Genomic DNA, 25,570 nt, shown 5'->3' on the forward strand with positions numbered 1-25,570 from the left:
TGCAAAAATCACTGAAGTTGGAGACTTAAATCTCCCTCACTAACTTTAAGCTGCTCTGACAGCTGATGCTTACCGATCGCTACAGCTGTACGCAGCCCATCTGTAAATAGCCCATCCAACTACCTACCTCATTCCTGTTATTTTTGTCTTTTTTTTCTGCTGTTTTGCACACCAGTATTTCTACTTGCACATCCTCATCTGCACATATCACTCCAGTGTAAATTGCTAAGTTGTAATTACTTCGCCACTATTGGCCTGTTTATTGCCTTTCCTCCTTACTTCATTTGCACACTGTATACAGATTTTTCTATTGTGTTATTGACTGTATGTTTGTTTATCCCATGTGTAACTCTGGTGTTTTTGTCGCACTGCTTTGCTTTATCTTGGCCAGGCCGCAGTTGTAAATGAGAACTTGTTCTCAACTGGCCTACCTGGTTAAATAAAGGCAATTTTGTATATATTTTTTATAAATAACTGGTGAGTTGACTAACGCGCAACACCTGTTGAATATGGGAAGTGTTAGTGAAGGGTATCAAAAAAACGGAATTAAATTGTTGCAAGCAGCACAGTTGGTCACTAATGCTCTGGATAACATGAAAACAGCCTAACTAGTAGCTAGGCAACTTTAGCCCGTTTGGGCTCATGATTGCCTTCGTGAGGTCAGAACACTCGCATCAACCCGACTCCTCGGCCAGAGCGTCCAGTGTGCACTCTGAACACTCAGAGCAAAACGCTTTGAATTTACGAACAGAAAATCTGACTAAGCTCTAAATTTCCTAACAGCACAGAGCGCACTCTGACACACTGGAGGCAATTTTAGGAACGCACCCTTAAAGGCGCTACATGGTCATTTCCATGTCTACATTGGCCATGCAGCATTTGCGTTGTTTTGGCCTCTGCAGAAGTCAGGGCTATCTGGCTATGCCTCCGGAGGCTTCGCAATTGTATCACACCATCCATACGGCGTCTCCGACCAGATTTTCAGATCAAGAATAAATTCTCTTTATGCCAATTCAAATGCTCGAGGTACACATGGTACTTTTGTACACTATCAATACTTAAAATGTATGTTATGTTCCAAATCTGAGTTCTCCCACCTGTTTTCATATTTATGCTGCCATTTATAAATGAGGCCATGTGCTCTTTTACTTGAGTTGGACAGCTGTTTACTACATTATTTAGGACAGTACTACATTATTTAGGACATTTTTGTAGCTGAAGTTCTTTATTCAAGGATTTAGAGCACTTGTCCAATTTCAGATTTGTAAATAAGTCTAATTGTTCAAAAGTGTTGTACACATTTAATTACTATTTTACAGGTGTTTCTCAGCAGTTTTGTTGCAGTGTTTTGTACCAGGAGTTAACAACATTGCTCTTGATGATCCACAGCGGTATGCAGGCTTTTCTGTTCAAGCCCAGTGCTACCGCACCTGATTCTACCACTCAGCTGTTCGTCAAGACTTCAGCTCTTCAACGAGACCATCATTTTGGTGTGGTTAGAACTGGGCTTGAACAAAAAAGCCTGTATAAACCTGTAGCTTGTCAAAAGCAATTGTGGCCATCCTTGAGTTATATTTCCAAAGTTGACTATCTGATGAATGTACGTGTGGTTGTACATTAAAAAAAAAAATGTTTTTGTTCTAACTCAGTTTTATTTACAGGTAATGTAGTACTAGTCCTTTCTTCAGTAAACTATAAGGTACACGTTCATGTTTTTCGCTTCCCAGTGGAAAATCAGCTGTTAGTATTGATTTAATATTATCTACATTATTTGACACATTTGTCATTATTGTTTAAGTCTACTTTTATTGCTATATTATGTTGCATAATCACCGAGGTTTTCCAGCATACAGCTTTGGCCTACTACAGTAGCTGTGTTGGTATTGCACTTATGTATGTAGGCAGGTTGCTTAGGATTCAAACCTTCTCAAACAGCCCAATTCATAATCTTCAGAGTGATAAAGGCCTTTACAGTGTCCTGCTGTTAAAAGGATGGGGGTTGCCTGAGCTGCAGACAGCTGTATTGGCCCTCTAATATAAAAGTATTTAAAGGCCCAGTGTACAAAACAAAAACATTATTTATTTAGGACAGTATGACAAATCCTGCAAAGCACGACTGTTTCGGAATGTACAACGTTTGACTCCCATTACTGTACTGAAACATAATGATTCATCTTAGATCATTGTTGTTAGGAGGATGTTTGCTCCAAAACACGTCAGCAAGCATGAATGATTATTGAAGGAAATCAAGTTGCCACCCTGAATTTACAGGTGTACCTGTTTTTCTTTCAATGCTCACTACTTTTTGAGGTGAAACATGAGTCCTACAATTAAGAATAATTCCTAGAATTGGGAATTCTTGGTGTTCCAGGATTTCATGATGCAGCAGACCATGCTGAGGGTGAAGGATCCAGTGAAATCCTTGGACTTCTATACCCGGATCATGGGAATGACGTGAGTGCCAACCGTAGCCCCACCAATGTTGTCTGGTCATTGGATCACAAGAAATACAGTACCTCTACTCTTTCAAATAAAGCTTTAACTAGATTAATTTTATGCAAAAGTTTTAACCAGTAAATTGACGAGCAGTAATAGAAATAGAACGAGCTGGAGGCACTTATTTACTAACTTGACAGTTACTTAAATGCTACGATAAGCTAGCTTTGGTACCTGACTGGTCCTGCACTTCTTGGAATGAAGATGACAAGTTGGCTAAAGTATTAAACAAATGGCATAACCCTGAAACCAGCCTGAACTCTGTGCTCAACACGTGGCACATGTATTGAGCGCAGCTGTCAGGCTGGTTCATGAGACTACTGACTGGCAATAAGCAAATGGTAAAACACTACAATCCTCCTGACGCGTCAATAGAGCAGATACTTTGTCATTTTCCAATATGTAGTGCTGTTTCTCCTCAAATGCAGTCATACAACACGGGTAACTTTTTTATGTCCCTTCCCTCAAGGTTACTCCAAAAGTTTGACTTCCCCTCCATGCACTTCTCCCTTTACTTCCTGGGTTACGAGGACAAGAAGGAGATCCCTGGCGACGTGAAAGAAAGAACGGCCTGGACCTTCTCCAGACGAGCCACCATTGAGCTCACCCAGTAAGGCCGCTTTGGATTTTGGGCGATAGGCAATAGCGCTCCTCACTCTTCACAAGAGACCTGGGCATGATCAGAAGGTCTATGATAGGCTACTCTTACTCCAGTCCTAGAGATATCCTTGAAATGGTTGTTAATGCTGGCATGGTGTGAATTATCAGAGGAGCCAGGGGGGCTCAACTCCCCTGAAGGAGACGTTGGCTCCCCTAAATGCAACAAAAGTAAAACTGGGGGATCTCCTAAATAATTCCAATTTAACCATTCTCCTATTTGTTGAAAATGCAGTGGTAAATATGAAAATGAACCGAACACCCCCACCTCTCTGTCATGGTTTAAACCATTTTATTTATGTGGCGGGGATGTCCATTCAGTAGTGCAGATTATTTATTTTTTTTGCCTCGGCTGAGATTTTCATTTTCACCATTTGTTTGACATGCGTCCTTGATAAAAATAGCCTTTATTCCAATGCATTAGATGTACAGTGCATTCGGAAAGTATTCAGACCCCTTGACTTTTTCCACATTTTGTTACGTTACAGCCTTATATTAAAATGAAGTACATTTTTCCCTCGCTCTACACATAATACCCCATAATGACAAAGCAAAAACTGGTAAATCTGAAATATCACATTTACAGATGTATTCAGACCCTTTACTCAGTACTTTGTTGAAGCACCTTTTGGCAGCAATTACAACCTCGAGTCTTTTTGGGTATGACGCTGTCGAGCTTGGCACACCTGAATTTGGGGAGTTTGTCCCATTCTTCTCTGCAGATCCCCTCAAGCTCTGTCAGGTTGGATGGGGAGCGTCGCTCCACAGAAGTTTGATTGGGTTCAAGTCTGGGCTCTGGCTTGGCCACTTAAGAACATTTAGACTTTCCCCGAAGCCACTCCTGCGTTGTCTTGACTGTGTGCTTTGGGTCATTGTGTTGTTGGAAGGTTAACCTTTGCCCCAGTCTGAGGTTATGAGCAGGTTTTCATCAAGGATCTCTCTGTACTTTGCTTCGTTCATTTTTCCCTCGATCCTGACTAGACCCAGTCCCTGCCGCTGAAAAACAACCCCACAACATGTTGCCACCACCATGCTTTACCGTAGGGTTGTTGCCAGGTTTCCTAGATGTGACGCTTGGCATTCAGGCCAAATAGTTCAATCTTGTTTTCGTCAGACCAGAGAATCTTGTTTCTCATGGTCTGAGAGCCCTTTAGGTGCCTTTTGGCAAACTCCAAGCGGGCTGTCATGTGCCTTTTTTTAATTGGCTTCCGTCTGGCCACTCTACCATAAAGGCTTGAGATGCAGAGATGGGAGAACTTTCCAGAAGGACAACCATCTCCACAGAGGAACTCTAGAGCTCGGTCAGTGACCATCTGGTTCTTGGTCACCTCCCTGACCAAGGCCCTTCTCCCCTGATTGCTCAGTTTGGCTGGGCGGCCAGCTCTAGGAAGAGTCTTGGTGGTTCGAAACATCTTCCATTTAAGAATGATGAAGGCCACTGTGTTCTTGGAGACCTTCAGAAATGTTTTGGTACCCTTCCCCAGATCTGTGCCTCGACACAATCCTGTCTTGGAGCTCAACAGACAATTCCTTCAACCTCATGGCTTGGTTTTTGCTCTGACGTGCACTGTCAACTGTGGGACCTTTGTATAGACAGGTGTGTGCCTTTCCAAATCATATCCAATCAATTGAATTTACCACATGTAGAGTCCAATCAAGTTGTAATAACATCTCAAGGGTGATCAATGGAAACTGGATGCACCTGAGCTCAATTTTGAGTCTTAGTAAAGGATCTGAATACTTATGTAAACAAGGTATCTGTTTTTTGTTCTTAATACATTTGCAAACATTTCTAAAAAGCTGTTCGCTTTGTCATTATGGGGTATTGTGTGTAGATTGAGGAAAAAATGTATTTCATCCGTTTTAGATAAGGTTGTAACGTAACAATGTGGCAAAGGGGAAGGGGTCTGAATACTTTCCGAATGCACTGTATCTGTTGATTTATCATTGTTAAATCAGCTGTTTATCAGGTGCGTGCAGGTGTTTTACTTGAATACCTGATGATCGACAATATTACTAGACAACTAGCTACAGCTAGACAACTATGCATCCAATCCATCCAAGTATATATTGATGACATTAGGCCCATAGTTAACTCTTTCGGTCAGAAGCATTACATTTTGTAATGGCATTGGCATACATTTACATTTAAGTCATTTAGCAGACGCTCTTATCCAGAGCGACTTACAAATTGGTGCATTCACCTTATGATATCCAGTGGAACAACCACTTTACAATGGTGCATCTAAATCTTTTAAGGGGGGGGGGTTAGAAGGATTACTTTATCCTATCCCAGGTATTCCTTAAAGAGGTGGGGATTCAGGTGTCTACGGAAGGTGGTGATTGACTCCGCTGTCCTGGCGTCGTGAGGGAGCTTGTTCCACCATTGGGGTGCCAGAGCAGCGAACAGTTTTGACTGGGCTGAGCGGGAACTGTGCTTCCGCAGAGGTAGGGGGGCCAGCAGGCAAGAGGTGGATGATCGCAGTGCCCTTGTTTGGGTGTAGCGCCTGATCAGAGCCTGGAGGTGCCGTTCCCCTCACAGTTCCGTAGGCAAGCACCATGGTCCTGTAGCAGAAGCGAGCTTCAACTGGAAGCCAGTGGAGTGTGCGGAGGAGCGGGGTGACATGAGAGAACTTGGGAAGGTTGAACACCAGACGGGCTGCGGTGTTCTGGATGAGTTGTAGGGGTTTAATGGCACAGGCAGGGAGCCCCGCCAACAGGGAGTTGCAAGAATCCAGACGGGAGATAACAAGTGCCTGGATTAGGACCTGCGCCGCTTCCTGTGTAAGGCAGGGTCGTACTCTGCGAATGTTGTATAGCATGAACCTACAGGATCGGGTCACCGCCTTGATGTTAGCGAAGAACGACAGGGTGTTGTCCAGGGTCACGCCGAGGCTCTTAGCACTCTGGGAGGAGGACACAATGGAGTTGTCCACCGTGATAGCGAGATCATGGAACGGGCAGTCCTTCCCCGGGAGGAAGAGCAGCTCCGTCTTGCCGAGGTTCAGCTTGAGGTGGTGATCTGTCATCCACACTGATATGTCTGCCAGACATGCAGAGATGCGATTAGCCACCTGGTTATCAGAAGGGGGTTAAAGGAGAAGATTGTGTGTCGTCTGCATAGCAATGATGGGAGAGACCATGTGAGGATATGACAGAGCCAAGTGACTTGGTGTATAGCGAGAATAGGAGAGGGCCTAGAACAGAGCCCTGGGGGACACCAGTGGTGAGAGCACGTGGTGCGGAGACAGATTCTCGCCACGCCACCTGGTAGGAGCGACCTGTCAGGTAGGACGCAATCCAAGCGTGAGCCGCGCCGGAGATGCCCAACTCGGAGAGGGTGGAGAGGAGGATCTGATTGTTCACAGTATCAAAGGCAGCAGATAGGTCTAGAAGGATGAGAGGAGAGAGAGTTAGCTTTAGCAGTGCGGAGAGCCTCCGTGACAGAGAAGAGCAGTCTCAGTTGAATGACCAGTCTTGAAACCTGACTGATTTGGATCGAGAAGGTCATTCTGAGAGAGATAGCAGGAGAGCTGGCCAAGGACGGCACGTTCAAGAGTTTTGGAGAGAAAAGAAAGAAGGGATACTGGTCTGTAGTTGTTGACATCGGAGGGATCGATTTGTAGGTTTTTTGAGAAGGGGTGCAACTCTCACTCTCTTGAAGACGGAAGGGACGTAGCCAGCGGTCAAGGATGAGTTGATGAGCGAGGTGAGGTAAGGGAGAAGGTCTCCGGAAATGGTCTGGAGAAGAGAGGAGGGGATAGGGTCAAGCGGGCAGGTTGTTGGGCGGCCGGCCGTCACAAGACGCGAGATTTCATCTGGAGAGAGAGGGGAGAAAGAGGTCAAAGCACAGGGTAGGGCAGTGTGAGCAGGACCAGCGGTGTCGTTTGACTTAGCAAACGAGGATCGGATGTCGTCAACCTTTTTTTTCAAAATGGTTGACGAAGTCATCCGCAGAGAGGGAGGAGGGGGGGAGGGGGAGGAGGATTCAGGAGGGAGGAGAAGGTGGCAAAGAGCTTCCTAGGGTTAGAGGCAGATGCTTGGAATTTAGAGTGGTAGAAAGTGGCTTTAGCAGCAGAGACAGAAGAGGAAAATGTAGAGAGGGAGTGAAAGGATGCCAGGTCCGCAGGGAGGCGAGTTTTCCTCCATTTCTGCTCGGCTGCCCGGAGCCCTGTTCTGTGAACTCGCGTGAGTCGTCGAGCCACGGAGCAGGAGTGGAGGACCGAGCCGGCCTGGAGGATAGGGGACAGAGAAAATCAAAGGATGCAGAAAGGGAGGAGAGGAGGGTTGAGGAGGCAGAATCAGGAGATAGGTTGGAGAAGGTTTGAGCAGAGGGAAGAGATGATAGGATGGAAGAGGAGAGAGTAGCGGGAGAGAGAGAGCGAAGGTTGGGACGGCGCAATACCATCCGAGTAGGGGCAGAGTGAGAAGTGTTGGATGAGAGCGAGAGGGAAAAGGATACAAGGTAGTGGTCGGAGACTTGGAGGGGAGTTGCAATGAGATTAGTGGAAGAACAGCATCTAGTAAAGATGAGGTCAAGCGTATTGCCTGCCTTGTGAGTAGGGGGGAAGGTGAGAGGGTGAGGTCAAAAGAGGAGAGGAGCGGAAAGGAGGCAGAGAGGAATGAGTCAAAGGTAGACGTGGGGAGGTTAAAGTCACCCAGAACTGTGAGAGGTGAGCCATCCTCAGGAAAGGAACTTATCAAGGCGTCAAGCTCATTGATGAACTCTCCAAGGGAACCTGGAGGGCGATAAATGATAAGGATGTTAAGCTTGAAAGGGCTGGTAACTGTGACGGCATGGAATTCAAATGAGGAGATAGACAGATGGGTCAGGGGAAAGAGATAATGTCCACTTGGGAGAGATGAGGATTCCTGTGCCACCACCCCGCTGGCCAAATGCTCTCGGGGTATGCGAGAACACGTGGGCAGACGAGGAGAGAGCAGTAGGAGTAGCAGTGTTATCTGTGGTAATCCATGTTTCCGTCAGCGCCAGGAAGTCTAGGGACTGGAGGGTAGCATAGGCTGAGATGAACTCAGCCTTGTTGGCCGCAGACCGGCAGTTCCAGAGGCTGCCGGAGACCTGGAACGCCACATGGGTCGTGCGCGCTGGGACCACCAGGTTAGAGTGGCAGCGGCCACGCGGTGTGAAGCGTTTGTATGGCCTGTGCAGAGGGGAGAGAACAGGGATAGACAGACACATAGTTGACAAGCTACAGAAGAGGCTACACTAATGCAAGGAGATTGGAATGACAAGTGGACTACACGTCTCGAATGTTCAGAAAGTTAAGCTTATGTTGCAAAAATCTTATTGACAAATGACGAAAATGATACAGTACTGCTGGTTGGTGAAGTAGGCTAGCTAGCAGTGGCTGCGTTGTTGACTTTGTTTGAACGTGTAGCTGGCTTGGTAACCTCGATAGTTTCAGTACTACACCTTATCATGATACAAAAGCAACTATGTAGCTAGCTAACATAGCACTAATCAAGACGTTCCTTTGTAATGTATTTAGTTTCTTCAATGCTGCTCGTCGGTGATAGTTGGCTAGGTTTGGAAAAATGGCGTCGCGGGTGACAAATAGCTGGCTAGCTAACCTCGATAATTACTCTAAACTACACAATTATCAAGCTATGACAAAGATAACTGTTGTAGCTAGCTAGTGCACTAGTCAAATCGTTCCGTTGTAATGTATTAGTTTCTACAGCGCTGCTAGTCGGTAACGGTTGGCTAGCTAGCAGTGGGTTTGACGATGACTAGGTGTGTTGACTAAGTCTGGAGTCTGGACAACGGCGTCGCGGCGCGGCTGGCTAGCTAACCTCGATAATTACTCTAAACTACACAATTATCTTAGATGCAAAGACAACTATGTACTAGCTAACACTACACTAATCAAGTCGTTCCGTTGTAATGTTGTAATGTAATAGTTTCTACAGTGCTGCTAGTCGGTAGAAGTTGGCTAGTTGGCTAGCTAGCAGTGTTGACTACGTTAGGAGGACGAAAATAGCTGGCTAGCTAACCTCGATAATTACTCTAAACTACACAATTATCTTTGATACAAAGACGGCTATGTAGCTAGCTAAGAAAAATTGCTCAGATCAAACCAATGTAATGAAATGTAATATTACCTGTGGAGCGAAGCGAAGCGCGACTACTCGCTCCAAACCGGAAGTCAGAGCATACATTATTTGGGATTTGTGTGCCCATGAGAATTGTTTTTACGGTGAAATGTAATTAAATGTAAAAAATGTTTTTAATCAATTCTTGTATTATATTGAATGTGGGCTACCTATTCTGCGTGTGTTCGTGTTTAAAATTGCCTTGGCTGAGAGGGTAGGCTACCGGCAGTGGTGTAGGCCTAGTGGGGATTTTTGTTTTGTTGACTTAAAACGCAATTGAATGCATGGTGAGCGTTACTTTTTTGACTGCGACAGGCAAATCAGTCAACACTACATCACTGGCGTCTGGTAGGCCTATTTGAAGTTCACAGTAATACACATTGTAGCCTAGCCCAATAAGTTGACCTTGTGTTTAGGGTGACCATCCTGTTTTCCCCAGAACTGTTTCAGCCTCATTTCAGGTGTCCCAACTTCAGGCTACATTTGTTTTCAATTTGTCATCAAGACATACAGATGTCTATTACCATTCATCAAATGGCATGAGTAAACATGCAGTTTGGATGCTGGAATTGTTTTGAAATGGACGTACATGCTTACTTTTTAAAGTGATTTCTTTGACAATCAGATAAATGTTATGTGTTTTGTTCATGCCACATTAAAAGATCATTTATTTTTTTACAATTTCTAAATATCGGATTAAATGTGTTATTTTACAACTTTATCAAATTATAGGAATGTATTGCATTGTTTTTTTCTGTGCCTCCTAGTAACTGGGGCTCTGAGAGTGACGCTAGCCAGTCTTACCACAATGGCAACTCGGACCCTCGTGGCTTTGGTGAGTCTGTACTCTACACTGAAGCTCAGTAATCATCCCATAGTACCTTGCCGTACCACTGTACATAAAGTCTGCTGGAATAATCCATTATTTTTTTCAGTTATAATGCATTGTAAGACTTCTCATTGACATGTTTGACCCACTTTTGTCTTATTGTATATCTGTAAGAAGTACACTTTAAAAGGCCCATGCATGCTTATAACAAGTTATAAAGCATAATATCTGCAGGCTTCGTTGTTACCCACCCTGCCATTTATATGTTTTGGATTGTTAGTCATCCTAATGGATTAAGTTTTTGTTCAAGACTTGGAGAACAGCTGGGGGTATATATATATCTAAGTCGTTGAGTTGATTAACTGCATAAGTGGCGTAAACTAGTTAGTCAGCAATGTGTTATGTTCATTTTCACGCATCATAGGGCACATTGGAATTGCAGTGCCTGATGTCTATGCTGCCTGCAAACTGTTTGAAGAGCAAGCAGTCACCTTTGTCAAGAAGCCTGATGATGGTAAGAGTAGCCCCACAGTACTACTCATACTTGGCTTTTTTTTAAAGCAAGATTTGGGTGTGTGTGAAACATTTGCTTGGTTTCGTAAAATTTGAGACAAGATTGAGAAAGTGGGTTACGGTAGGTGTTTGGACACCTACCGTAATTTCCGGACTATTGAGCGCACCTGAATACAAGCCGCACCCACTGAATTTTTAAAATATTATTTTGAACATAAATAAGCCGCACAAGTCTATAAGCCGCAGGTGCTGTTTCCAACTTCTTATCATCGACTCATTAAGACCAAGCTCCCGTGCAGCAGCTCTATTTCCTTTTCCAACAGCCAGATCAATCGCCTTCAACTTGAAAGCTGCATCATATGCATTTCTCCGTGTCTTTTCCATGATGAGGGTGACAAAATGACTACCGTAATCAGAATGATGGGAAGCTTGAGCATGCTCGATTTAATCTAAACGGTAAACAAAAAAGTTGTTTGACCTTAACCCGTTCGGCAATTTCATTGGTCTAATGAAAGCTTCATGCCGCCAAAAAACTGAGCACGTCACAGAAGCGGGAAAAATCCATATTAGCAGCGTTATTGTTTAAGCCGCGAGGTTCAAAGCGTGGGAAAAAAGTTGCGGCTTATAGTCCGGAAATTACGGTACTCATTAAAGGGTTTTTATTTTTGTAGAATAATGTTGAAGACATCAAAACTAGGGGTCTGACGGGGTCTGTCTTCCCCGTCAGGCTCCCAGAGGTGTTCCCAAGCCATTTTTTTCACTTTGCTCCCGATCTCCTTCCTCCATAGCCACCTGATGGGGGTGTGTGTGTGTGTGTGTGTGTGTGTGTGTGTGTGTGTGTGTGTGTGTGTGTGTGTGTGTGTGTGTGTGTGTGTGTGTGTGTGTGTGTGTATATATGTGCGGTGGCCTTAATCAACTTTACTTCAAGATGAGGTAAAGTTGATTAATTCAGCACTGTATATGCGTTTCAACATCAATGCCCTCAGAGGATGATATCCCAACAATTTGTATAAAAAAAATTTATTTCACCTTTATTTAACCAGGTAGGGTAGTTGAGAACAAGTTCTCATTTACAACTGCGACCTGGCCAAGATGAAGCAAAGCAGTGTGACAGACAACAGAGCTTATTGTGTTATTGGCTTGTTTATTCCATGTGTAACAAGTTAATGACACAGTAGAAAAAAAAGTCTATATACAGTGTGTGCAAAAGGAATGAGAAGGTAGGCAATAAATAGGCCATAGTAGCGAATAATTACAATTTAGCAGATTAACAATGGAGTGATAAATGAGCAGATGATGATGTGCAAAAGAGCAGAAAAGTAAATAAAGTGTGGGGATGAGGTAGGTAGATTGGGGGGCTATTTACAGATGGACTATGTACAGCTGCAGTGATCGGTTAGCTGCTCAGATAGCTGATGTTTAAAGTTAGAGGACAATGTAAGTCTCCAGCTTCAGCGACTTTTGCAATTCGTTCCAGTCACTGGAAGCAGAGAACTGGAAGGCGGCCAAAGGGGGTGTTGGCTTTGGGGATGATCAGTGAGATATACCTGCTGGAACGTGTGCTATGGGTGGGTGTTGTTATCGTGACCAGTGAACTGAGATAAGGCGGCGCTTTACCACGCATAGACTTATATATGACCTGGAGCCAGTGGGTCTGGCGACGAATATGTAGCAAGGGCCAGCCGACTAGAGCATACAGGTCGCAGTGGTGGGTGGTATAAGGGGCTTTGGTAATAAAACGGATGGCACTGTGATAGACCGCATCCAGTTTGCTGAGTAGAGTATTGGAAGCTAATTTGTAGATGACGTCGCTGAAGTCAAGGATCGGCAGGGTAGTCAGTTTTACTAAGCTAAGTTTGGCGGCGTGAGTGAAGGAGGCTTTGTTGCGAAATAGGATGCCGATTCTAGATTTTGGGTTGGAGATGCTGAAGGAGAGTTTAGTCTAGCCAGACACCTAGGTATTTATAGTTGTCCACATATTCTAGGTCATAACCGTCCAGGGTGGGGATGCTAGGCGGGCGGGTGCAGGCAGCGAACGGTTGAAAAGCATGCATTTGGTTTTACTAGCGTTTAAGAGCAGTTGGAGGCCACGGAAGGAGTGTTGTATGGCATTGAAGCTCGTTTGGCGGTTAGTTAGCACAGTGTCCAAGGAAGGGCCAGAAGTATACAGAATGGTATCGTCTGCGTAGAGGTGGATCAGGGAATCTCCCGCAGCAAGAGCGACATCATTGATCTATACAGAGAAAAGAGTCGGCCCGAGAATTGAGCCCTGTGGTACCCCCACAGACTGCCAGAGGTCCGGACAACATGCCTTCTGATTTGACACACTGAACTGTCTGCAAAGTAGTTGGTGAATAAGGCGAGGCAGTCATTAGAGAAACGAAGGCTATTGAGTCTGCCGATAAGAATACGGTGATTGACAGAGTTGAAAGCCTTGGCCAGGTCAAGGAAGACGGCTGCACAGTACTGTCTTTTATCGATGGCGGTTATGATATCGTTTAGTACATTGAGCGTGGCTGAGGTGCACCCATGACCGGCTCGGAAACCGGATTGCACAGCGGAGAAGGTACGGTGGGATTCGAAATGGTCAGTGATCTGTTTATTAACTTGGCTTTCGAAGACTTGAGAGGCAGGGCAGGCTAGATATAGGTCTATAGCAGTTTGGGTCTAGAGTGTCACCCCCTCTGTAGAGGGGGATGACCGTGGCAGCTTTCCAATCTTTAGGGTTCTCGGACGATACGAAAAAGAGATTGAACAGACTGGTAATAGGGGTTGCAACAATGGCGGCGAATAATTTTAGGAAGAGAGGGTTCAGATTGTCTAGCCCAGTTGATTTGTACGGGTCCAGGTTTTGCAGCGCTTTCAGAACATCTGCTATCTGGATTTGGGTGAAGGAGAAGCTGGGTAGGCTCGGGCGAGTAGCTGCGGGGGGGGAGCTGTTGGCCGGGGTTGGAGTAGCCAGGCATGACCAGCCGTAGAGAAATGGTTATTGAAATATAAGATTATCATGGATTTATTGGTGGTGACTGTGTTGCCTAGCCTCAGTGCAGTGGGCAGCTGGGAGGAGGTGCTCTTGTTCTCCATGGACTTTAGTGTCCCAAAACTTTTTGGAGTTAGAGCTACAGGATGCAAATTTCTGCTTGAAAAGGCTAGCCTTTGCTTTCCTGACTGACTGCGTGTATTGGTTCCTGACTTCCCTGAACAGTTGCATATCGCGGGGACTATTTGGTGCTATTGCAGTCCACCATAGGATGTTTTTGTGCTGGTCAAGTGCAGTCAGGTCTGGAGTGAATCAAGGGCTATACAGTGGGGGGAAAAAAGTATTTGATCCCCTGCTGATTTTGTACGTTTGCCCACTGACAAAGAAATGATCAGTCTATAATTTTAATGGTTGGTTTATTTGAACAGTGAGAGACAGAATAACAACAAAAAAATCCAGAAAAACGCATGTCAAAAATGTTATAAAAGGTTTTGCATTTCAATGAGGGAAATAAGTATTTGCCCCCCTCTCAATCAGAAAGATTTTTGTCAGTGGGCGAACGTACAAAATCAGCAGGGGATCAAATACTTTTCCCCCCCCCCACTGTATCTGTTCTTAGTTCTGCATTTTTGAAAGGGGCATGCCTATTTAAGACGGTGAGGAAAGCACTTTTAAAGAACAACCAGGCATCCTCTACTGATGGGATGAGGTCAATATCCTTCCAGGGTACCTGAGCCAGGTCAATTAGAAAGGCCTGCTCGTGGAAGTGTTTGAGGGAGTGTTTGACAGTGATGAGGGGTGGTTGTGCATCCATAAAGGATGCAGGCAATGAGGCAGTGATCGCTGAGATCCTGGTTGATAACAGCAGATGTGTATTTGGAGGGCAAGTTGGTCAGGATAATGTCTGAGGGTGCCCATGTTTAGGGTTGTACCTGGTGGGTTCCTTGATGATTTGTGTGAGATTGAGGGCATCTACTTTAGATTGTAGGACGGCCGGGGTGTTAAGCATATCCCAGTTTAGGTCACCTAACAGAACGAACTCTGAAGCTAGATGGGGAGCGATCAATTCTCATATGGTGTCCAGGGCACAGCTGGGAGCGGAGGGGGGTTGGTAACAGGCGGCAACAGTGAGAGACTTATTTCTGGAGAGATTAATTTTTAAAATTACAAGTTTGAACTGTTAGGGTATAAACCTGGAAAGTATGACAGAACTTTGCAAGCTATCTCTGCAGTAGATTGCAACTCCTCCCCCTTTGGCAGTTCTATCTTGATGGAAAAAGTTGTAGTTGTGTATGGAAATCTCAGAATTTTTGGTGGCCTTCCTAAGCCAGGATTCAGATATGGTAAGGACATCAGGGTTGGCGGAGTGTGCCAAAGCAGTGAGTAAAACAAACTTAGGGAGGAGGCTTCTGACGTTAACATGCATGAAACCAAGGCTCTCTTGATCACAGAAGTCAACAAATGAGGGTGCCTGAGGACCTGCAGGGCCTGGGTTTACCTCCGCATCACCCCAGGAACAGAGGAGAAGTAGGGTGAGGGTATGGCTAAAGGCTATAAGAACTGGTCGTCTAGAGTGTTGGGGACAAAGAATAAAAGGAGCAGATTTCTGTGCATGGTAGAATAGATTCAGGGCATAATGTGCAGACGGGTATGGTGGGGTGCGGGTACAGCGGCGGTAAACCCAGGCACTGAGTGATAAGAGGTTGCATCTCTGGACATGCTGGTTATAATGGGTGAGGTCACAGCATGTGTGGGAGGTGGGACAAAGGAGGTATCAGCTGTACCAACTGTGGCTCAGTTGGTAGAGCATGGTGTTTGCAATGCCAGGGTTGTGGGTTCGATTCCCACGGTGGGCCAGTATAAAAAATGCATGAAATTAAATGTATGCATTCACTACTTTAAGTCGCTCTGGATAAGAGCGTCTGCTAAATGACTAAAATGTAATGTAAATGTATGATGAGTTGAACTAGGGGCTCCATTGTGAACTAAAACAATGATAACTAACCTAAACAACAGCATACAAGGCATATTGACATTTGAGAGAGACATAAAGCAATCACAGGTGTTGATTGGGAGAGCTAGCTAAGACAACAGCGAGTAAGACAACAGCTAATCAGCTAAAACGACAACAGGTAAAATGGCAATGAATGGGCAGAGAGGGTCGGTTAACTACACACAGAGCCTGAGTTTGCGGCTGGGGCCGACAGATAAACAGAATGGAGTACCGTGATTAATGGACAGTCCAGCAGGCATCAGCTATGTAGCCAAGTGATCATAGGGTCCAGGGGACAGCAATAGATGGAACAGGGAAGCCGCGGAGTAGTCGCTAGCACGCGGGAGACGCGCCGTTTAAAGTTAGCAGCCCGGGGCTAATAGAAGCGTCTGCGCCGACGTCCGACGGAGACCGGTTGAAGCACAGTGGATGGAGTATTCATCAGCAGACCAGTCGTGGTGGTGCGGCGGGGCGCCGTGTCGACAAAGGATCCAAGCCAGGTGGCGAAAGAGGTGTTGTAGTCATTTAGTTTGCTAGCTGGGAGATGCGCCTGGCTCACGGCTAACTGGTGCTAGCTTCAGGGCAGGGGGGTTAGCCACTATAACATCTCGGTAGCAGCGGTGATCCGGTGCCACGGTCCAGAGCTTACGGCAAGGATCAGGTGGAGTAGTGGGTTCTAGCCGTGTTTGGGTGGAGTCCGGGTGAACAACTGAGTAGGCCGGGAGGTGAGCCTCAGGGATAGCTTCGGTACTGGGTCACTCGGTGGCAGCTAGCTAGCTGTGAAGATCAGGAATAATGGTTCAGGGTTTACGGCAGGAATCCGGCGTTGCAGTGGAGAAACAGTCTGATACTGGTAGGCTGGCGAATTATCCAGGGGGGGAAAAAAAAAAAGGGCTGGTATCTGTACAGAAGGTAAAGGCTGCTAGCAGTGGCTAACAATGACTAAATAGCTTGTAGCTGATTAGCTTCTGATGACCAGGTGGTTCTGGCTATAAGGTCTAAAAATAATAGCGGTTCCATATCACATTGGGTGAGGCAGGTTACCGGAAGGTATAATTTAATTAAAATGGAAAAGAGATTGAAAATACATTTGAAATGTATACAAAACGATAAAATACAAAAGTACACGAGAGGATGAACAAAACACGTCTGCACTGCTACGCCATTTTGGATTTAGTGCTACAATGCTAATAATGTAACCCCTGCTACTACTAACGCTGCATATTTCAAAATACTCCTAATTTGCGCTGTAGTCCAGTTCATGCTGGACTATTATTTGTGGTTCACTGATAGGTCTAGGACTCGCCCTTTCAGACACTCCCTGCCTGTCTCCCAACTCATACCCGGTTCCCTAGCCACCAACATCTCCATTGACCTCTTGTGCTCTGCTACAGTCGGTACCTGTGGATAATACTTTCCTGTGCTCAGGTTAGGTACACATCGCTCATCCCAAGGTCGATCTACACCCCACCCCTTTGAACACCCTCGTTATAGTGTGAATGTTGGGTCCCAACAGTTGATAAGCAGCCACCTTTGCCGTCACTCGGTCCCAATCTTCTGGGAGATGTGTCGTGTTATCTGGCTGTTATGAATGGGGGAGATATTAGTGGCGTTGGAAGAGTGTCCAACCTTACAAAACTCTGAGTCACATGTTTCTTAATCACACTCTGCAGGAGATGTGATGCTATTATTACAGCAAACTTCCCCTTCGGTGATGTGGCCTCCTGTATACAGGGATCTGACTATTCTTTTAAGCTTTGTACCTTCTTTGACGAACCCCCCATTGAAAGTTGACAATAGTGTCTGAAATGACAACACTATCTCTGCTACTCTCACCATGATCTGGGTATGTGTGACATTCAGTTTGACTTAATAGCAGTTTCTATTGTGCACAGTTAGCTGTCCTTCCTCTCCTACAAGCTATCCCCTGTAACAATATACATATGGAAGTGGTTTAGTTCCCCAGAGACTCTTACCCACTTCCTTCATTTATTAGCCACACATATCTCCGCCCCAGTCACATTCCATTTCGCTTTCCCACTTCCCTATAATGTTAACCTGTTATGGATAGGGGGCAGTATTTTCACGGCCGGATAAAAAACGTACCCGATTTAATCTGATTATTACTCCTGCCCAGAAACTAGAATATGCATATAATTATTAACTTTGGATAGAAAACACCCTAAAGTTTCTAAAACTGTTTGAATGGTGTCTGTGAGTATAACAGAACTCATTTGGCAGGCCAAAACCTGAGAAGATTCCAAACAGGAAGCGCCCTCTCTGACCATTTCTTGGCCTTCTTGATCATCTCTAACCAAAACAGGGGATCTCTGCTGTAACGTGACACTTCCTACGGCTCCCATGGGCTCTCAGAAGGCGGCAAAAAGCTGAATGGTGGCTTTGCAGGCCCTGGCTGAAAAACATTAGCGCATTTTGATAGTGAATTAGCGCATTTCGATCAGAGACTGGAGGCGCGTGCACGAGGCGTCCCCATGTTTTTATTCTTTCGTCTTTGAACGTAAACAACGACTCCCGGTCGGAATATTATCGGTTTTTGTACGAGAAAAATAGCATAAAAATTGATTTTAAACAGCGGTTGACATGCTTCGAAGTACGGTAATGGAATATTTACACTTTTTTTGTCACGAAACGCGTCGGGCGCGTAACCCTTCGTCACCCTTGGATAGTGTCTTGAACGCACGAACAAAACGCCGCTATTTGGATATAACTATGGATTATTTTGAACCAAACCAACATTTGTTATTGAAGTAGCAGTCCTGGGAGTGCATTCTGACAAAGAACAAAGGTAATCAAACTTTTCTAATAGTAAATCGGAGTTTGGTGAGGGTCAAACTTGGTGGGTGTCAAAATAGCTAGCCTGTGATGGCGAGCTATCTACTCAGAATATTGCAAAATGTGTTTCACCGAAAAGCTATTTTAACCTGTTAGGGCTAGGGGGCAGTATTGACACGGCTGGATAAAAAACGTACCCGATTTAATCTGGTTACTACTCCTGCCCAGTAACTAGAATATGCATATATTTATTGGCTTTGGATAGAAAACACCCTAAAGTTTCTAAAACTGTTTGAATGGTGTCTGAGTATAACAGAACTCATATGGCGGGCCAAAACCTGAGAAGATTCCATGCAGGAAGTGGCCTGTCTGACAATATCTTGCCCTTCTTGATTATCTCTATCCATTACAGAGGATCTCTGCTGTTATGTGACACTTCCTACAGCTCCCATGGGCTCTCAGAAGGCAGCAAAAAGCTGAATCGTGGCTTTGCAGGCTCTGGTTGAAAAAAAGTAGCGCGTTTGGGTAGTGGCTGGTTACAGTACTGTGAGACTCAGGCGCGTGCCCGCGTCGACCCCATGCCTTGTTTTCTTTCGTCTGTTTACCTAAACGCAGATTCCCGGTCGGAATATTATCGCTTTTTTACGAGAAAAATGGCATAAAAATTGATTTTAAACAGCGGTTGACATGCTTCGAAGTACGGTAATGGAATATTTAGATTTTTTTTTGTCACGAATTGCGCCATGCTCGTGACCCTTATTTACACTTCGGATAGTGTCTTGAACGCACGAACAAAATGCCACTATTTGGATATAACAATGGATTATTTTGGACCAAACCAACATTTTGTTATTGAAGTAGCAGTCCTGGGAGTGCGTTCTGACGAAGAACATCAAAGGTAATCAAACTTTTGTAATAGTAAATCGGAGTTTGGTCAGGGCTAAACTTGGTGGGTGTCTAAATATCCCAGCCATCACGGCTAGCCATCTACTCAGAATATTGCAAAATGTGCTTTCACCGAAAAGCTATTTTAAAATCGGACACCTCGATTGCACAAAGGAGTTCTGTATCTATAATTCTTAAAATAATTTGTTTTTTGTGAACGTTTATCGTGAGTAATTTAGTAAATTCACCGGAGGTTTGCGGGGGGTATGCTAGTTCTGAATGTCACATGCTAATGTAAAAAGCTGGTTTTTGATATAAATATGAACTTGATTGAACAAAACATGCATGTATTGTATAACATATTGTCCTAGGTGTGTCATCTGATGAAGATCATCAAAGGTTAGTGCTGTATTTAGCTGTCTTCTGGGTTTTTGTGACATTATATGCTAGCTTGAAAAATGGGTGTCTGATTATTTCTGGCTGGGTACTCTGCTGATATAATCTAATGTTTTGCTTTCGTTGTAAAGCCTTTTTGAAATCGGACAGTGTGGTTAGATTAACGAGAGTCTTGTCTTTAAAATGGTGTAAAATAGTCATATGTTTGAGAAATTGAAGTAATAGCATTTCTAAGGTATTTGAAAATCGCGCCACGGGATTACACTGGCTGTTGCGTAGGTGGGACGATTTCGTCCCGCCTAGCCCAGAGGTTAACATATTTTCCTTTTTATATGCAGACTGAACAAAATACATTTGCATATTTACCAATGGGCAGGGCCCCAGCGAACTGGTTATTTCCCCTTGAACACATGACTGTCATCGTGATTAAAAAACAAACACTGCCTGTTAAATCAAAAATAAACTAATTAGAATAAAGAATCACATTAGAATTACAGCTCTTGATAACTCCATAAGGAAATAATTGTATCTCAAAAGGTAATGGTAAAATAGACTTTAGACAGATGTCCATTCATATTAAACTTATCTCACCATTTGTAATGAGGTTGATCAGGCCTCACCAGAAAGTCAGGACAACGGTCATTCAACACCATTAAGTGTTTTCTTTCCCTGTACTTCATAAACCTTTTAACAACATTTCAAACATTTTCAATCATTCTGCATACCCAGTTCACAACCAATTTTTAAGAAGACCCCATACAATAATATAAACACGATATTAACACCACTAACACATATTCATAACCTATGAGGGGGGTGTGTGTGTGCATGGTAAACCCTAGGGCTAAAGCACACAAATGGCCAGGCCTTACTTATCTGGGAGCTCCCTTTTATAGCCTAATCCGGATACCTTTATACTTATAAAACTGCAGAATTTCACTAACTGCTCTCCCAAGACCACAGTCTCGGGAAACATTCCAAAAAGATAATGACACCCCCTCTCCTGGAAGAGAAAATGTACATTTCGTTAGCATTCACTATGCTGCATCTTAATCAGCAACCCAAAAGTGAATTAATCCAAACATGATAATGATAAGTCCACTCTCCACCCTCCAATCATCGCTGTCAGAGCAGCTCACCGATCACTGTACCTGTACACAGCCAATCTGTAAATAGCACACCCAACTACCTCATCCCCGTGATGTTATTTATCTTCTTTCTCTTTTGCATGCCAGTATCTCTACTTGCAGTGTTTTCTAAATTGTAATTATTTCACATCTATGGCCTATTTGTTGCCTTACCTCCCTAATCTTCTACATTTGCACACACTGTACATAGATTTTTCTATTGTGTTATTGACTGTATGTTTGTTTAACTCTTGTTTTTGTCGGACTGCTTTGCTTTATCTTGGCCAGGTCGCAGTTGTAAATGAGAACTTGTTCTTCACTGGCCTACCTGGTTAAATAAAGGTGAAATAAATAAAAACATCATTAATCATTTGTTTTAATCCACCCCTTCTATGTATAATTTATTTAGCATGTACTACCCTTAGACACGGCAACATTCATCTCGCCACCGAGTCTAACGATTTACTCCCATATATATGACTAGTCTCTCTTCCCAATCATTTTTTTTTTGTGTATCTACAGGACCACAATGCCCTTTATGAACAAACATTTTAAATGGTAATTTTAGGTTTGGTAACCCCAATGCTGTCACTTGACAGAATTGCTTCTTTAAACTCCACTAAGAATTACTCACACTAACTCCACTCTAATTTCTCGTGACCCCTCCCTCCTCCCTCCATTCGTCAATTCTATAAATCTATTTCAGATTAAGACATAAAATGTCGGTTTCAAAAAAAAAAACTTTGTGACATTGGCTGGTGTAAAAAGGGATTTAAATATATTTGATTTCATAATATACAAAATAAAACATCTCAAGATGTAACCCCCCCCACCCTGTCTTTTTAGGATCTATTCCCCTGGCATTTTGCATAGATTCTCTAACCCCAAAATCAGCTCCACTTCCTCCCATGTAAAATTATCTGGCTATTGTTACTGGTCCTATGATCAGAGACATGGGTAGTAGCTGGATCGCTTTCGATTCTTCCCTGGTTACCTTGCTGAATGTAACACTTTTCCCTGTCGTAAATTTTGCATATTTCTCATTGTAAGGAATCAGCTATATTTGATCCCAGGCAACTATTAGAAAGTTGTGTGAGACGTGGCCTCCTATGTCTCCCTTCACATAGAAACTGTCATCTCTATGAACCACGATTGAACGAAGGCCATACACCCCTATGTTTGAGTTTCCTGCCCCACTGCTTTCAAGAGTGTTTGCTGCTGGTTCTTTTGTCACAAATGCAAATTCCCTCCGAATGCAGCCGGTGCAGTCGTCTCATTACCATTCTACGCTCGTTCTTCCAATGGCCCCACATCTAAAGTGGGGATCTGTCACCCTACTCTACTTTTCCCTCCCTGTTTCTTTGTCTTATCTTGGCCATTGAAACACTGTTAGTGACTTTCACTAGCTGTGTTAACCCCTCGCATGACTGCGACGTGAGCGGAGTTAGATTCCACTCTCAAAGCATCCTGCTCCATTTCATCCACTACCCCCGCAACTGCAGTTTTGTCAAACCTGCCATCAAAGTAGACGTACAAATTCTGTCAATGTACTCACGTACCCAGTCTTTTTGCAGCTGAGTACATCTACTAATTTTTTTAATTTTTATTTTATTTTTTGCTAGAATGCTGACATCAAAACGCTGGTGTCTTGAATGTTCGAATATCTTCTTGCTTTATTTATTTTTTTTACCATGAATGTGGCTCTCGTGAACACGCTGTGCTCCAGTCTAATCTATTAGGGGGCTAAACCCTCCTAGGTATGCAGTACCTAAATCTCAACTGGGTTGAGGTCAGGTGATTTGTGGAGGCCAAGTCATCTGATGCAGCATTCCATCACTCTCCTTCTTGGTCAAGTATCCCTTGCACAACCTGGAGGTGTGTTTTGGGTTATTGTCCTGTTGAAAAACTAATGATAGTCCCACTAAGCGCAAACCAGATGGGATGGCGTATTGCTGTAGAATGCTGTGGTAGCCATGCTGGTTAAGTGTGCCTTGAATTCTAAATAAATGACTGACAGTGTCACCAGCAAAGCACCATTACACCACCTCCTTCATGCTTCACGGTGGGAACCACACATGTGGAGGTCATCCGTTCACCTACTCTGCATCTCACAAAGACGAGACCAAAAATCTAATTTGGGAAAAAATAATAATATTGACTCATCAGACAAAAAGGACAGATTTCCACCGGTCTAATGTCCATTGGTCGTGTTTCTTGGCCCAAGCAAGTCTTCTTATTGGTGTCCTTTTTGTAGTGGTTTCTTTGCAGAAATTTGACCATGAAGGCCTGATTCACACAGTCTCCTCTGAACAGTTGAGATGTGTTTGTTACTTGAACTCGGAAGCGTTTGTTTGGGCTGCAATTTCTGAGGCTGGTAACACTAATGAACTTAGCCTCTGCAGCAGATGTAACTCTGGGTCTTCCTTTCCTGTGGAGGTCCTCATGAGAGCCAGTTTCATCGTAGCACTTGATGGTTTTTGCAACTGCACTTGAAGAAACATGAAAAGTTCTTGACCTTTTCCAGATTGACTGACTTTCATGTCTTAAAGTAATGAACTGTCGTTTCGCTTTAATTATTTGAGCTGTTCTTGTCACAACTGATTGGCTGAAAAGCATTAAGAAGGATTCAAATTCCACAAATGTACTTTTAACAAGGCACATCTGTTAATTGAAATGCATTCCAGGTGACCACTTCATGAAGCTGGTTGAGAGGATGCCAAGAGTACAAAGCTGTCATCAGGGCAAAGGGTGGCAACTTTGAAGAATTTTAAATATAACATATTTTGATTTAACACTTTTGGTTACTACTTGATTCCATGTGTTATTTCCTAGTTTTGATGCCTTCACTATTATTCTACAATGTAGAAAAGTGTCAACTTTTGACTGGTACTATATATTTATGCCAGATGCATAAACAGACTCTTGAGGATTGTTGTGCTAGCTAAGCTGCTGGCATTCCTCAATGGTGTTAGTGTTCATAGCTTAGCGTGTTGCCAAACGGGTGAGGGAATCGTCATATTTGTCTAGAGTTCTCTGTAGTCAGGTAGTTAAAACATCAGATTGGGTTACATGTAAACATGAGAACTGTCTTGGCAACATGACATACTTTTATGTGAAATCAATGGAGGCAGTTTTGGTCAATAACATTACCACTTCATGGCCACATTCAGAGGCCACGTGATTCCTTATTCAACATGTCAGAGGCATGTTCTATATGACATATCAAAGTTCACAACGTTGGGCCCTACTGAATGTGGCCCAGGTCGTACTGTTGGTGAGTATGATTAACACCTTTTCAATGTGTATTGCTTCAGTCACAGGGAGATCATCATCCTGGTGTTTTTATGGTTATTTATGTATGAAACTGGGAAGAGAATTTCCCTTTACTGTTTGGAGCTTACAGAAAAGTTATTGTAAATTCAATAAAGTAAATTGGTAATGCAATTATTCTATAAATAACTTTTCTTAGATGCAACAGTTCATTTAGGATATTTCTTTCTCTGGAAATATTTTAATTCAGCTCATGTGCTCTTTGGATGTTAAAATTCTATTCTTGCTCCAATGTGTATCCTGACAATTTTATCAGGAGCATTTCTATCTCATGGTGTTGTCTTCTACTCCTCTCTATCGCCCTCTGCTCTTCTCTCAGGTAAAATGAAGGGGCTGGCGTTTGTACAGGACCCTGATGGCTACTGGATCGAGATTCTCAGCCCCAACAACATGGTCTCCATCACCTCTTAAAGAGGCAAGAAGGATCCCTCCCCCCAACGGGATACAGTGCCGTGGCGTTATTTGGAATGTAGATTTTGCCAACAATTTAGGAAAACCCACCCAGTTCCATGAAGGATACTTATGGGAGTAGCAGTGATGGGACAGAAGGACAAGGCTCACTTTTCTACTGTCATGAGAGCTCGTGGCAATGAAATGCAGCCGGCATTGGGAAAAAGGCCAATCGTAAATAATTAGGGTTGTATTTCTCATTGAGTTTAATGGCTAAGTGCAGGTTTGGCGGACATTTTGTTTTGAGTATACAGCGATGCCTAACTTAACCTTCTAATGTGCAGTAAAGCTAAACGCCACTGTTCAAAGCTACAGTTACTGTTGTCGTTTTTTCTTTACTTAAACTCTGTTTTACATGAAGGTAGTGAGCAGTATAACATTAGTGGTAGTCTTGGCAGATTGGAATTCTACTGTGGACCACAATGCTGTCTATGAAGATGTCATATTGTGGAATCAACCTTTTACTGCAGACTTATACAATCAAAAACCTGTCTTTCAGTTTTACTAGTCCTGGTCCCGGTTTCCCAAAAGCATCTTAATTAAGGCTAAGTTTATTGTTAGGATCCCACAGTTCTATTCTAACGATGAGCTTTGCCTTAAGATGCTTTTGGGAAACCGGGACCAGGGACTGTATCCACAAAGCGTCTCAGAGATGGAAAATTTGGTCTTAAGTGCTGAGAAAAGACATTTAACTCCTACTCTTATGCTAAAAGCTATGCATGAAGCCTCTAGTCATAGGGGTCCTACCTAGTCGACATATGTAGGACACCTCAGGAGTTTAGTTGAAAGAATGTTTTGATATTTCTGTATGAGTAATCTGGACCAACATGCTTTTGAAAATGATTTCACATGAGCCATATGATATGCCTAAATACTTGAAATTATTTTTTATTGTCACCTACACCAGAGAAGTGCAGTGAAATGTGCTAATTTACAGGGTCAGCCATAGTAGTACAGAGACCCTGGCGCAAATTAGGGTTATGTGCCTTGCTCAAGGATACTGACAT

The 25,570-nt window shown here is 43.7% G+C and overlaps 1 protein-coding gene across 1 annotated transcript in view; it reads left to right on the forward strand.

The window, feature by feature from the left end:
- The window catches only part of LOC106561879 (lactoylglutathione lyase), a 42,886-nt gene extending 18,011 nt beyond the window's left edge, over positions 1–24,875 (forward strand). Inside the window, exons 2-6 of the mRNA XM_014126156.3 lie at positions 2,372–2,454; positions 2,966–3,106; positions 10,035–10,102; positions 10,521–10,610; positions 24,433–24,875. Of these exons, the coding sequence (XP_013981631.1) occupies positions 2,372–2,454; positions 2,966–3,106; positions 10,035–10,102; positions 10,521–10,610; positions 24,433–24,524 (474 nt within the window). The 3' untranslated portion in view covers positions 24,525–24,875. The remainder of the gene's footprint in view (positions 1–2,371; positions 2,455–2,965; positions 3,107–10,034; positions 10,103–10,520; positions 10,611–24,432) is intronic.
- The last annotated feature ends 695 nt before the right edge of the window (positions 24,876–25,570 follow it).

Source organism: Salmo salar, chromosome 11 (assembly GCF_965601325.2).
Source record: "Salmo salar chromosome 11, fSalSal1, whole genome shotgun sequence".
NCBI classification, from domain to species: Eukaryota; Metazoa; Chordata; class Actinopteri; order Salmoniformes; family Salmonidae; genus Salmo; species Salmo salar.